The sequence below is a fragment of the Stegastes partitus genome, unplaced genomic scaffold (assembly GCF_000690725.1).
Source record: "Stegastes partitus isolate 25-593 unplaced genomic scaffold, Stegastes_partitus-1.0.2 Scaffold571, whole genome shotgun sequence".
Lineage (NCBI taxonomy): Eukaryota > Metazoa > Chordata > Actinopteri > Pomacentridae > Stegastes > Stegastes partitus.
This window is the reverse complement of record NW_007578302.1, coordinates 213,318-228,358: the sequence shown is the minus strand read 5'-3', so window position 1 is coordinate 228,358 and position 15,041 is coordinate 213,318. Positions and strand designations below refer to the sequence as shown.

The window sequence follows — 15,041 nt, the reverse complement described above, 5'->3', positions numbered from 1 at the left end:
AGTACTTTGAGACTGTAGCCGTCGCCATCTTTGTTACAGTTGCCATGGTACCACGTCCCCAGTGAGGATTAAGGTGTAGAGATGATGGATGGATTTGTCCACAGTGTTCTTACCTCAACAGTGCAACACATTTATTCTACCATTTGGCTCATTGCTGACTGTATTTACATCCTACTGGCTCCTTTTGTAAATATATTTATATTTTCTTATTTGTCTTTTTTATTTGTTTTTTGCATCACTGGAGTTGTCTTTTAATTCCGTTGTACTCTGTGTATGATGACAATGAAAAGCATTCTATTCTATTCTATTCTATTCTATTCTATTCTAATCTATTCTACTATCTGGGTTTTGTAGTCGCTGCCACACCACTGACTTCTCCCTCCTGTGTTCCTTTGTGACTCTGTGTGTGTTTTCTTTGTCTGCCAGTTGAAGAACTCCCTGAAGAACGATCTGTGTCTGGACCAGGGTCCGGACAACGACAACGTGCCCATCCTGTATCTCTGCCACGGGATGACACCGCAGGTCAGAGCGCCTCTCCGTCTCTCTCACCAGATTTAATATATCGCCTCTGTGTTTTATTTCCATCTTGCTTCTTTTTTTTTTTTTTATCTCACTCAATAAAACTTGTTCCATCTTAAAGAAAAATAACTTTTTTTTTTTCTGCCTTTTCAGTGGCGATACCTCATAAAACAGAACCGGGTCTGTTTTGCCCTTTACAATGACAGTCCTTGATATTTTCTAACGCATATTAAACTTATCTCTATTTTTCATACGGCTCCATTTGGGGGTGACACATCCTAACTTCGAATAGAAATCCCACATTATCGGCTAAACACGGTGTAAAATCCTGATTAAGTTATATTGTGCCTGAGCCTTTGTCTTTTAATTTAATGTCGAGAGGTTTACTTTGTGCTAAGAGAGCAAATCTGTTACACATTCAGACACTTAGCCCGAAAGACCTCGACGAGTTGCTTGTCTTCAGACGTTAGCGCGGCTTGATTATCATTTAATTTCTGCAGCCTCATCCAGCTCATATCGATCCCTCCAACCCATTACGTCGGAGCAGATTGTTCCCACAGATTGTTTAACCTTGCTGTGACAGTTGTAAACTTGTCGTCTGGAGCGCGGCTTGAGCTCACATCATCCCCTCCTGATTCGAGCGGATCTACGTTTCACACTCATTACGGCCGTATTAACATTCACGCCGCTGTACGAATTAAACCTGATTCAGGAGAAATCCTCAGGCCTGAAATCTGTGTAATCTTTTTGAATCCCATCCACACTTTTTTTTTTTTTTTTCCCAACATCTGCACCTTGGAAGACCTGGGTGACGTTAAAACTTGCTAATTATGAATCCGTTCCCGGGCATGTCCAAACAAAGGCTGGGAGTAGCACCCAGCATTTCTAATAAGATTAAGGATCTCCTCTGCAAGACGGATCTAGTCTGCTCCATTTTTACGTGTCAGCGTTACATCATGGAGGAGGAATTAGCCGCTGGATTGCCTCTGTAATGATACAGCAGACGTGTCGTTGTCGGCGCCGGTGTTGCTTTGGGAGAGCCGGACCTTGCGGTAAACGAAACCTGCAAAGGCTCACATGAAAGGAAGCAGCTTACAATCCAACACGCGGCCGGCTTTACAAGACCACGTTGTCAGCAAACATACAGCGCTTCAGGAATAAAACATACACAATAGAAACCACTTGTCGCTCCAAAAGTGAGCAGCACAAACAAAACAAAAGGTAAAACTCACACTCATTAGACTGTTAACATCAGGTGGGTGTGAAGGAGGCAGTTTGAGCGTTATCACAGCAGCAAGAAGAAAAGCAGGGGAACAAAAACAGAATCAGGAAACATGGCCCTGATTTTTTCTTTTTTTTCTTTTCAGTGAAGGAAAATATTTTGTTGTGCTCTGACAGATAATGTGGGGACAATCTTTAGCCCGGTTCTGTTAACAGACTTCCTACATAATCATCTGCTCCCAACCCAATCTGACTCTGATATGAATCTCACTTCCCCCATCCTCATCCTCCTCCTCCTCCTCTTTTTTTTTTCTAGCTCCTTATCGTTTGGATTCTGCTCAGCAATTAACGCGCTCTCCTTTGAGTTTTCCTTTTTGTTCATTTGTTTGCTTTAAGCTGTAAGAAGTACTCAGATCCTTTACTTCAGTACAAGTACCATTAAGCAATATATTTTAAAAAAGGTTTAAAGACGCTCATTGTGCAGTGGAAACAGGCTCCGTGACATTATTAGATGCTTGATGCTGATGCCTGGATGTGTAAGTGGCACTTTGCTGCTGTAGCCGGTGGAAGTGGAGGCGTGGAGATCACTTTAACTGTTTTCTGCACGACATACTTAGGCTCTGTTCACAACTGACATTTACATACGATCCTCTACGTGCAGTCGCGAATGCACCCGAGACGTATTGATATCCGATTGCTCGGAAGTGATCCGGGCCTCATGCGGTCACAGTCTTCTAACGGCGTGTGCAATAAAGAAGCGTCCACTCAACCTCTGTGGAAACAGAAGCACGCACTCATTCATGTGCCAACAAAGTCATATTACATACAAAGAAAAGCAGCAGCACCGGGGACTCCGGCCCCCAAACCCTCTCCCCACGCTTTCTCCTTCCATTTGTGCATTTGCGTGGAGCGTTCGCCGCATTAAGTGCACTTTCAAACCAACTAGCGTTAAGTAGGAGGTGGGTTACGAGTGCAGCGACTGCGGGTGGTTGTTTCTAAAGGACGGCCACAGTAATAAATAATAAGAATAATAAGAATGGCTTCTCTGTGTGTGGAAGGCTGGAGGTGATGCAAAGTGTTCCCACCTCTTCTTAGCTGTCTTTATTGTTAATTCAGCTAGCAGCGAATGTTCCCACAACATTCCCTATAGGTTCTCTTAAGGGTTTAAAAAAAAATAAAATAAAATTTCTATATAATGTTCAAAGAATATTATAATAACATTTAGAATTTCAAATAATGTTCCTGTATTGTTACATGTTAACAAAGACAGAACGTTTTAGGTGCAATGTTCTAGAGATGTTTTGGGCATTTTGTTGAGATAAGCCATCATAGAATGTTCCTCTACAAAACGTTACCACAACGTTACATGATAACAAAGGAAGGACGTTTCCAAGAAACGTTCTAAAAAAGTTAGCAGAATATTATTAAAGCCTCAGATTATGTTGTTATTTTAAAAATATTCTTACAACTTTATATGATGATAAAGGAGGAACGTTCTTAATGTTTTCAGGACGTTATCGATGCCTCATATGTTTTTTTCTGAAACGTTCCTGGTATGTGACGCGTTAACAAAGGAGGAGCATTTGCGGTCAGCGTTCTGAGGACGTTTTGGGGATGTTGTTGTGTTAATGATTATAGAATGTTCTTCTAGTAAGAAACTTACTATTTTTATAAATGTTGTCATTTAACATTTTAAGAGGGTTACTGCAAAACATTTCTTGCATGTTGTTAGGGAATGTTCTTCCGGAATGTTCTAGGAACTTAAAGAAAACTTCCCGCTGAAAACACTGCAACAATGTTCCAGTAAACATTCTAAGAACATTCTAAGAACCAAACACTTCCAGCTGGGAGCCTTCATACTGACAGGAGGCTTTGTTTATGGCCTGCAGGTCTTTCCACAGACTGAAGGAGGAGCTCATTAAGCAGAAAGTCGTTTTGTTTCAAATGGAAAATAATGAACGTAAACACAAAACATCACAACTTAATGTCGCCTTGTTTGTTCTCTTTGCTTTTAGTGGTTTGATTTTATTTGACTTAAGATGCCAAATTGTTTGATCTGAAGTTTCCTCGAAAGCTCTTTTCACGCTCTGTGCTTTTATTATTATTATTATTGTTGTTGTAATAAAGACAAGCTTTCAGAAAATGTTTTATCATTACTTGTATACAATATATAATACTGTCTAATCTAGCAATAATAATACGGATGCTGATTGGAAGTTCCTGTTTCTTGCCCTCCCCTTTAATTAGGAAGCCCTCCACCCGTGTGGGAGGATGTAGATTAGAAATGATGGTTTCTTCTGCGATTAGATTTTTTTCCCGCTACACTTCTTTACATTTCCGACAGACTCGAAGTGCGTTGCTGCTCTCCGTCTGTTAAGAGCAACATTTGGTCTTTGCAAATAGAAATTATGTGCAGTCTGCATCATATCTGTGTGGAGACGCATCCTACAGCCAGGTGATGAAATGAGTCAGTCCACCGACGTCAGGGTTGTGCCTCTGCAGCGTGTAACCAAATAAATCTATAGGGTTGTGAGATGGAGCCAAAGGAAGAAAACAGTCGATCAGTCAATAAATCATTTCACATTTTAGAAAACTGAGAACAAACCAGCCTCAGCTAAACACTGTTCTGTCGGGGCTCACAAGTGAGACCTTATCCTTTGGTTCAACCTTCATTAACCCTGTTGGTTTAGGTTGTTTCTTTAATTTAAATATAAAAAGAGGGACATTTGTCATGCATTTGGAACCACAAATAGGTCAACTAATCAGAAAATATATATATAATATAGTGTAAAGTCTATAATAATTACCAACAAATATTGTGCACATGTTCTTTTTTGGACCCTGAAACACTTTCTACGTATGAAAGTCCTGAATAGGGTTAATGCATGTTTGTTTGTTTGTTTTTTGCTGTCTGTAAAGTTGGAATAATGGCTGTTTATGGTGGTTTAAAAAGTGCAATATTACATTTTGCACTAGAGCAGCAGAAGTTTGCTAAATAAAGTAGACGACAAGTAAAAACTGTAAAAAAACAAAACAAAACAAATGCATTGTTTTGTCGAATCAATCAAGTACATCACGGCAGTACGTTTGTTTAATTACTTCCGCCTCTGTAAGATGCACAAATGAGTGATTTCATATCGTCAGCACACAGAACATCATTGTCTTTCTCGTTTATCACTCTGCGGCGAACTGAAGGCAGCCTCGGTCCTGCAAATGATTTGCGGCTTTTTGTCAGCTTAATGTGAGCAAACAGTTGCCCTTGAAAAAAGGCAGTTGGGAAGGTTTCCATCAGAGAGCACAATTAGTCGGGTTTTCTCCCCGTTCTTGAATTAATAATGAGCTTCTTTTGTTTGCCTTGCCTGGTGTTTTCCTGCTCGCTATTCAGTCAGGAAAGCCGTATAAATATGCATATTTTGTGTATGTAAATCAACTTCATAGATGTCTCTTTTATACTCAAAGACAACCCAAGAGCAAGCCTCGTTTGCTGCATAATTTAGCACCTGTATGATCATATACAGCTGTGGAAGGCCCATTATCTAAATGTCACCTGCAGCAGTCGTACAGAGCGCACGGCGAAGCAGCGCCGACTTTGTTCTCAGCAGCCTGTGGTGTTTGTTTCAGAACGTGTATTACACCAGTACGCAGCAGCTGCACATCGGGCTCCTCAGTCCCACCGTCGACGACGACGACAACAAGTGCCTGGTGGACGTGAACGGCCGGCCGCGCCTCATCGAGTGCAGCTACGCCGCCGCCAAACGCATGAAGCTCCACTGGCTCTTCACTCAGGTGACGAAACACGACACACGACCCACATTCAGTTTTGTGTTCTCGTTAAGCCTCCGTTCAGGTAATTTGCTGAAAGTGACAGCGACCGTGGAGGTAGCGCTTCATCATGCAGGTGCTTTAATCCACTGTGAGGCCGGAGCGCTCCACAATTCTGCATTTTGGAGGCGAGGAGTCAGTAAAACTTAATGACCGTCTTTCTGTGGTTGCAAACTGTATTTCAACAGAACCAGCAGCCGCCTCACAACACAACGACCCATAACGGTGGACCAACTGGATTTACTTTGATTTCAGCTCTGCTATGCCGTCAGTGCAGCGTTCATCATACGTATTTATTCCTCTTTTAGTCAAATGTGTGTAAAATCACAAATGAGATGCGTGTTGCAGCGAGAACTGTCTTCACACGTGTGGAAAAAAAAAAAGTTCTGCACACTCAACTTGCATGTTCTCACACTGATCCTTCAGCAGTGAACTTAGTAAGTGGGATGGGGACATATCAGCACGGCTGGAGCGTCTCATGTCTGAAATGTGGCATCAATAATTAACACGGTTTTGACTGCACATGTGCAAAGTGTCAGGCATAAATAGATCCCCTTGATGCAGCCATGGCAACTTTGGGGAACAGAACGCTCTTCAAATAGGAGGAGAAAGTTGGTTTCATGTTCATTCCAATACTGTGCTTCCAACCTGCTGACATGCTTTCATTTCTTTCTAATAAAATGTGCAAAACTGCTTCAAAAAACACAACCTCTCATGAACCACAGAGAGGTTTTCCTAATCCTTGATTTGAGAAATAGATTAAATGTGTGCTCAGATGTAAAGATTAGTCATGTGCTGGTGGGGCAGAGAGCAAACACATGCTCGGTGGGTGGGACCGTTTAGCTCGCGTTGCTTGTCTGATTTGTGGCCATGTGTGGGCGTTGCCTTCTTTTTTTTCCCAGCAAGTCTCTCTTGTTCTGTATATAGCGTAGCAAATTCCATGAAAGCGCTATAGCGAGCCATACCGTCCTGAATCAAGCAGCAGCCTTCCCACACGCTATACGCTCACACGTGCATTCGTTAGCGAAACCCTTCAGGCGCCAACGTTTCACGTAGGTAGATAAGTTGCATGATCAAAACCTGGAGTCGCTGCAGAGTTTCAGGGACTCCGGGTTGTACCTCCAAACCCGTGAATCGCCGCCCACGTCTTGAGTCTTAAGTTGGAGACAGCCAATCAGAGCATCGTAGGCAGGATTCAGAGCAGGGATGTCGCCCCTCTGAGCCACAGCAAGAAAAAACATAGCTGCAACTGTCAACAGATGTTAAGTTGTTGTAGCAACTTTGGATGGAGAAAATAATGTGTTGAGTTTTTGAATTGAAACTTCTGATTCTGTTTTGTCAATATTTGTGTACATTCTGGAAAATTGGTGCAGCTATTGGTGTCAGTGAAGCTACGAGCAGCTTCTGTTTGCAGAAAACCATCACTAAATACAATTAAAACTGTGATGAGAGGATGAGGAACATCTTGTTTTCTAGGATTTGTAATTTTCGGATGACTGAGTGCACCTGAATATAAGCCGCACTTGTCTTTAAACTGCAGGTGTCGATGTTGAGATATTTACACAGAAAGTTTTATTTAACTTTTAATTAAATACCGGTAACATACACAAATACGTAAATGCTATTTTCCCGAACAGTTCCTGTAGCACGGCTGGTTAAGAAAATAAAAACTCCAGCAGCCTACCAGGAAAAGTCACTGATCGCTATCTTCATCTTCCTCCTGCACTAAAACCACTAAAGTCGTCTTCTTCAGCCTCAGAATCACTTCGTCACTTCCTCAGTCTCTCTGTCGTCGTCGCTCTCGACGTCACTTTCATCTCGAGGCAAATTCGTAAAAATCCATAAATTAGCCGCATCGTTGTTTAAGCCGCAGTGTTCAAAGCGTTTGAAAAAAGTAGCGGCTCATAGCTCATACGGTAAATGGATTTATGGGAGTTCACGTACAATAGATGTAATGACGTCCTCAGAGTGTGAGCAGATCTTATTGTCCACCAAACAACCAAAACACAGCTGACAAGTGAGTAGCAGTGATGTGTAAACGTTGTTCTAGGCCGAGCACATCCTCCTACAGAAACACACCGACGGCTTCCCCTGAAATGGCCCAAAGCGACGTCCCGTCCTCCAAACACATCCTAATCAGATCAAACATCCGAGGGCCAAGCGCCAGAAAAAGCCTGAGCCTCGGAGGCCCAACACCCAAAAAAGCCACCGCCAGCATCCGCCACAGGACGCTCCGGGTGTCCACGGCCCGATAGGTCGGAGCTATTTGGGCGGCACAGGGGGGAACCTGCATCGCATTAGGCAGCGATTTTAACACTGTGGCTTAATATATTTCCTGAGTTCTGTCACAGCTTCGGCTGTTGCTCCGACTTCAACCGACGTCGGTAAGTGAGTCAAATCAGCGGGACGAGCTACAAAGTCCTTTTGTGGAGAAGAGTTCTGTCCCTTTCACCTCAGAGTGTAATTTTGTGTGACATCTCCTCCACCGAACTCTCCCCTGTCCCCCCTGAGAACTACGGCTGCTCTAAATGAAGCAATCATCGGAGCAGGTTTTGGGATTCTGCCGCCGACAGCAGCCTGTAACCGAGGAACTGTTTCAAGTGTGTCGCAGCGTAACACAATTAGATGTTGTTTCTTTCAGTTTGTCATGCAGTAAATATGCTGCTGTGGGTCACTCTGGAGAAGAGCTGCTCGGGCAGTTTTATTCCATCGTAAAGGTTGACAGTAAACAGGAACATCAGGCTCTAATTTACTTGTTCTGAAACGTTTTGAATTCAGAACTTGGACTTGATCAGTTGTCATGGACGTGATGCTGCTGTTCTCATGCAAAATATCATAATCTAATATATCTACCTCACACAACGAGCCGCTGCACCGGGATCAGGGATGTTGGTTCCTGATGCTGATAGGCTTCAGTTTAATGCTGTGATTGTGCTCCATCGTGCACCACGGCCTGGCTCACGCTGTCACCACATAATGGTCCATAAATGCCCACTTCCAGCAGTTACTGCCAATCTGTTAACTATAAAAATGTCTTTTGGACCTTGCAGACAGGCCAAACTCTTGTGGAAATATAGAAAGAATAATTCAGCACACGGTCTGTACAACCTGTCCAATCCTCGGGTCTCTTTCCTCCCACATCCCTGCTGCATTCCTCTCATGGCAGTGAAAAGAGCTCCTCTCGCAGCTCTCTCCACACTGTATTGACTGCCTCTTCTTCAGTCACTTGCCCTTTGTCAGCCCTGACACTGTAATGAGAAAATCCTGCCTCATTTCATGAGGACACGCTGTAATATTTTCACTGAGCTGATGTGCTCATTGTGCTCAGACTCTGGCAACAGCTGCCATATTAAAGTTTATAAATTGTTGGACCTTATTTCGTTTTGCACTAAAGGTTTTATTCTTCTCCGGGCCTTCACATCGCTCATCTCCCCATAAATCACAGACTTCTGCTCTATTAAATAATAGATTTTGAACAACACTGTAATGGCTCTTACACTTAATACGAGGTGTTCGTGTCCTTCAAGCCTTTGTTTCAATCTCTCTCTCTCTCTCTCCGTTCTGTGTTTTCCCTCTTTGGATTCGCTCCTTTCATCAGGTGTATTCTCTCTGAATCTTGCCCTCGCTGGGAAGGCAGCTAATGACTGCACTGGCAATTGCATTGTTGTTTTTGCCTTTAAACCATATTGATGCAATCTGGTGAGGCCCGATGAGAAAGGTAGTGTGAGTCAGCCAAAACACCCAGCTCAGGGCGCTCCAGCAGCTCACATCCACATCCACTCACAGCTCTGTGGGTTTAAAGGAGGCAACTTACATTGTGCACACAAATTATTCTTCTGGAGCCCGGCACAATTTTAACCAGCCTGCTTTTATCTTTTCAGGGAGGATCCATTCAAAACAGGAAATCAAAGAGATGCCTCGAGCTTGCAGCGAGCAGCGACAATGAGTTTGGCTACCAACTGGCTCTGCAGAAATGCACTGGACAGAAATGGTTCATCACAAATGTGCTGTTTAGCAGCAGCTCCCTATGATCGACTGCGTGAAGGACGCGCTGCAGCTGAACAGCGACCGGACGAGACGCTGTTCCTTTTGTGTGCACACGTGTATGCGAGGTGAAGGAATGAACGGTGCACGGCTGAACGAGTTCGCTTTGAGCGCCACGATGTCCTCTGACGAGCCGTCGACATCGCATCGTAAATGTTAAACATTTTATTTTGCCTACAGGATCAGCCATAGTTGGCGGGTATTTTGCAGATTTGACAAGGTAGTATATTTAGTATATTTTGTGGTAAATACAGTACAGTCAGATTTTTGTTGACTTGGAAGACGTAATGGGTCCAATATGTTTTTGTACTTTGTTCATATTTGCTACCGTGTAGCAAGCTTTCTGAATCTGTCCCTGCTGTAATTATTTGATTTTAGTGTCTCAGGTTTGTAGGTTTATTATTGCGACTCAGCTGTACAGTTGTGGGAAATGTTGGAATAAATCAGAAAATGATATTTTCTAAATGTAAATATTTTGAATATTTGTAATATATAACAGTAAAAGAACAACGATGTGAACCCCGGAGTGGCTTTTTTATTTGTTGCCAGCAGCACAATCGAGCTTTCACATTTTACAAAAGAGGTCACCCAGTGGCTGAGAATTGAAAGGACTGGAATCTGCTATGAATCCCAAATTGCTGTGTTTTGTTGTTGTTGCTGCTGTGAAAATGTTTTGATGCGTACAGTCGCCCTGACAGCTCCGAAGGAAAACATATGCATACGGACAAAACACAAGCAAATGACCTGTTTACCAATTTGAAAACACATAAGCAGCATAAAGAATGCGCCGCTAATACGAGAACAGCAAACAAACAGTTTAACAGAAACGAATTACAAAACAGAAGAAGTTTTCAGGGGACAATAGAAAGTGATGAGCTGCTGAGGCTCATGGATTTAATTATGATTTAGGCTCTATTAGCCTGTATAAATCTGTACATCGTGCAATCTGAATGATAAAACCAGATCTTATTTTCTTAGTTCTCCAGCAGAGGACTGAGAGGAAGAAGTAAGAAAAACTCTAAAACATGAGAGAAGCTTCTGCTCCTGTGCTATAATATTAGTTATTGTACCTTCTACATTACCTTTTGTTTCTGTCAGTCTGCATGTTTTTTAACTGTTTTTAATGCAGTGTGTTGAGCGTTTGAGCCGCTGCAGATTTGTCCATTAAAAGCAACCTTTTCCTCCACATACGGACTAATGTACGTGCACGCTCACGGCACTAGAAAGCGCCGAGTCATTTGAAGTGATGTTGTCAGTTTGTAATGACAAATACAGGGGCAGAAGCTGAGAAACGGGGCAGCTTTCAGCTCTCACTGTTATGTGCACCTGGGGAGGAGACAAGTGGCACAGCCTGTTTTCAACATGCCAGTCCTCATTACCATCCACATCCAAGCGGCGCTCTGCAAACCATGCCATTAAATATACATGGAAACCCACTTTCATCAAAAGGACCTCCCCACCAGCTCATCTTAATATACTGTAAGCAATGAGAGCGTGCGTGCGCGCTCACGTTTTCCACATCAAAACAGTCCTCCCGTGCACTTTATTTGGAGCTGACCTCTCATCCTGATTACCTGCTGCTGTGCTTTCCAAACATTCAGCTTTGAACTGGACTGTACGTTGTGTGTGCACAGAATATGCTGAGTGTTCTGTTATCCTACATACATTTTCCAGCCTTGTTGATTTAGCGCATCATCTTGTGCTACAACATAACTTGACTTTTTCTTTCTAGGTTGGCACAAAGTAAACTGCAGAGAGTTTAATTCCTGTAATATCTGGAGGACGACATACATCCAGCTGTATCCCACAGTGATGGAGCTGCCTCAGCGCGAGCATGACTCACATGTAATATCTCGGAGAAGTGCTGGCCTGATTTCGACGAAGACAAGGCGATAATGTGTCTGTCTTCCCTTTGAGATCTAGCATTTGCAAAATTACAGTCATTTGCCCTGCTATGGGAATTAAACAGTGAGTCCGCTGCCTTTCTGGAGCAGCTGTCATGAAAGTTGTATTTCTGACATGAGAAAGTTTTTATTTTATTTCTTATAATTGAGAATGCTTAAACTTTGCAGAAATATGCTGAAGTCTTGTAGGAGGAAATTACATGAACCCGAAGGGCACTGCGCATTATTTGTGGGAATCGTGATGTTAACTGAAAAAGAAGCGACTCTCTGGGTTTCCAGGAAAAAACTGAAAAAAGAAAACATCAGTCCTTGATTCCCAGTTTTGTGGTCGTCCCCGTTAAACCGATTTAATTATCTTTTCTGTGCTGAAAGTTTCCGTCAGTGTTGCTTTCAGTATAAACATGTTGCTGAAACATTTGACTATAACGTAGAATAGGAAGATGTAGATTAGCACATGCTAATTATAGCACAATTATCTCAGACATTAGAGGTATCAGAAAAATAACCTAAACCAGGACAGATAGAGGGATTAAAAGATTAAAGTACTTTTTAAACGACACCTAAAAATTGCTCATAAACAATATTTTTAGTGAAGACGCAAACAAAATGTTAAAACAGAGAAATTACTTCATTGGCATATCGGCTGCATCTCTGGTTCTCCTCATTATTTGATATGTGCTGGACAAATTTAAGAAGTGTTCACATTTATTCTACTTCCAGGTTTCTCTTATTCTCTGCTATTGTCTCCTTTTTGTGCGACAGCTTGACATTTGGAGAAATATTTGCATTCTTTTTTGCACAGAGTCAGATGAGAGAGTCGACACCACTGTCATATCTGTACGGCGCCAGCAGTGGGTTTGTTCAGCCTGGTGTGAAGACTGGAGGCTCGGAGAAACGTCTTCCTGTTCCAAAAGTCACAAAACCATCTACCAGTAAACCTCACTGCTTTGGTTTTTGTTGTTTTTTTTGGGAAGGTTTATGGACTCCTAGGAACACAAAAAATGATTCAGTTAGGTCACTGTAACACTAATACAGTACTGGGTTAATTATACTCATGGTCCAATGGGGAGAAAAGTGCCAAAGACATGGGACTGTTGTGGCCCAGTACTTCTTTGTAAACCTGTGAAGTTCTAATTGTTTCAGCCATCCATCATCTCTACACCTTAATCCTCATTAGGGTCGTGGGGGGCTGGAGTCTATCCCAGCTGAACTCAGGTTCACCTGGACAGGTAACCAGTCTATCACAGGGCTGGAGGGAATTGGGGAATTTGTAAGTGATTTTGGACAATTTTGGACTGATTTTAGCCATTTTCTTTGTTTTGGGGGAAATTTGTGAGTCATTGTTTAGTGAAATTTTGTCAGTTTGGCAAATTTTGAAAAAATATTTGACAGTTTTGAGTCATTCTGACCATTTTTTCTGTCATTCTAAATAAATTTTGAATCATTTTGGACAGATTTAAAGTTGCGTAGGACTATTCCTGAGCAATCTCAGACCTTCTAGATCGACAACCAGCTAATAGCATCAGTATTATGGGATGTGAACAGTCTGACTGCAGCAGTTTAATGTCTAGACAACCAAGCACACTCACATTCACACCTACGGACAATTTACAATCACCAATTAACCTCAGCATGTTTCTGGACTGTGGGAGGAAGCCGGAGAACCCGGAGAGAACCCACGCTGCACGGGGAGAACATGGAGACTCCACGCAGAAAGATCCCGGGTGTCCTCACCGGGATGTGAACCTTGCAGCCCAGCACCAGTCCAGTACTGGGTTAACTCTACTCATGGGGGAGAAAACTGTGAAGACGTGGGATTGTTGTGGCCCAGTACTTTTTTGTGTTGTTCTAAATGTCACATGCACATTGTTTCAGCACTTTTAAGGTCAAATTTGAGCTTGTTGGGTTTAACACAGAACCAGTGAAACCATATTTTAGTTTGGGTAAGCAACCCAACACTAGTATATAAACTATTGAACGAGCAGGTCAAAGCAGCAATTCGTTACGGCCTAATTTCACCCAGTGTCGTGTTGCTGAGACAAGTTTTAACCCTGTGACTGGAAACACACCACGAGGGTCTGCAACTCTCAACAACAACAAAAAAGAAGGCAAATAAGCATATTTCCCAAAATGTCAAACTATTCCTTAAAATAAAACCTAAGCCACCCCCCTCTCCTCCGTCTCCATGCATCTCTATCTCTTTATGCCTCTATAATTCATGTTTTCTCGCCTCTTGCGGGAGAAAGCTCTGAGAGGCAACCTATCACGTCTTGTCATTATTTTCTGCCCCCGACACAGAGACATAAAACATTGAGGAATATATTCCTGGCAGAAGTCGCGGTGTGATCAGGGGAATCAGCTGAGTTTTGAATACCATATGGCAAAAGGAAGCAGCTTGTCAGAAGTGAGAATATCTGAACGCCCCCCAGGATCCAGAGAGGAGCTTTTCTCTGTTGTCTCTCCTGCAGGTGAGCCACAGGTAGCTGAGGGGAAGCTGTCAGTACTGCGGGGCGTATGGGACATCACACACACACACACACACACACACACAGAAACAGAAACTGGGAATAGTCTAAGCAGCTACCTCTCTGTTAAAAATAAACATAAACCCTGCCAAAGATGAAATGACTCTTCTCTTACAAGCTCCAGCAAGCCAGCAGTGTTATAGGGAATGTTTAAGCACAGAGAGAGAGGAAGAAAAAAAAAAAGCCCTGGAACAATGCACGTGGGTGTGAAATTTGTGTTCACCACGCAGCCAAAACGCTTCACATGTGGATAAATGTCACTGTTAATTGTTTTCCGTGAGAGTGAATCGGAGTTGTAACTGCGTTGCCATGGCTACAGGTCCTAAGCTGCACATCCACGGATATCCCCCGGCGTCAGAGCATAGGTGAGCGTATTAACTGAAAGGACCTGACAGGATGTAATTGCCTTCAGATGCAGATGTAACTTTAATCTTTGGCCTTTTTGTCTTGCACTCGAACGCGTTGACCTATGCAAATGAAGCGGCTGACAAATGCTGTTTTGCGGCAAACCTGTCGGGACCGCATGTGGAGTAAAAGGAGCGTAATGGCGCGTAAGGGATTCGGAAATGAACTTGTCCACGTGGGGAGGCCTGAAGTTGTGCTAAAAAGGCTGATAATGAGATCTTTAACCAGCTGTTTGAATACAAGTAATATCATTAGAATATTGTTTAAAAAAAAGATTCCCAGGTATCGTTTAGGTCTCATGATTTATACATTTTCAGATATAATCCTATGAAATTAGATAGCAGTGGATACAACCAGTGAATAATAAATGTACTACGCTCCGATGAATTTTAAATCCTGTGTAAAAATAGCGCTTGCAAAATGTGCAGGAATTAATAATGTTAATGTGGAAACGGAGACTGAAACGTGCAGTTTTATCATGTGTGCCAACAGTCTGCATGTTTAATTAATAAAAACGATCAAGGATTCAAGGATTCTAGGCCTTTAGCGGTCACAAACACAGTTATAGCTGGTGTAACGCACAGGAAAATGATTTGTGCAC

General features: G+C 42.6%; 1 protein-coding gene across 1 annotated transcript in view; it reads left to right on the top strand.

The window, feature by feature from the left end:
• galnt18b (UDP-N-acetyl-alpha-D-galactosamine:polypeptide N-acetylgalactosaminyltransferase 18b) overlaps positions 1 to 10,125 on the top strand; it is an 88,700-nt gene extending 78,575 nt beyond the window's left edge. The window contains exons 9-11 of the mRNA XM_008288703.1: positions 427 to 522; positions 5,362 to 5,526; positions 9,444 to 10,125. Of these exons, the coding sequence (XP_008286925.1) occupies positions 427 to 522; positions 5,362 to 5,526; positions 9,444 to 9,593 (411 nt within the window). The 3' untranslated portion in view covers positions 9,594 to 10,125. The remainder of the gene's footprint in view (positions 1 to 426; positions 523 to 5,361; positions 5,527 to 9,443) is intronic.
• The last annotated feature ends 4,916 nt before the right edge of the window (positions 10,126 to 15,041 follow it).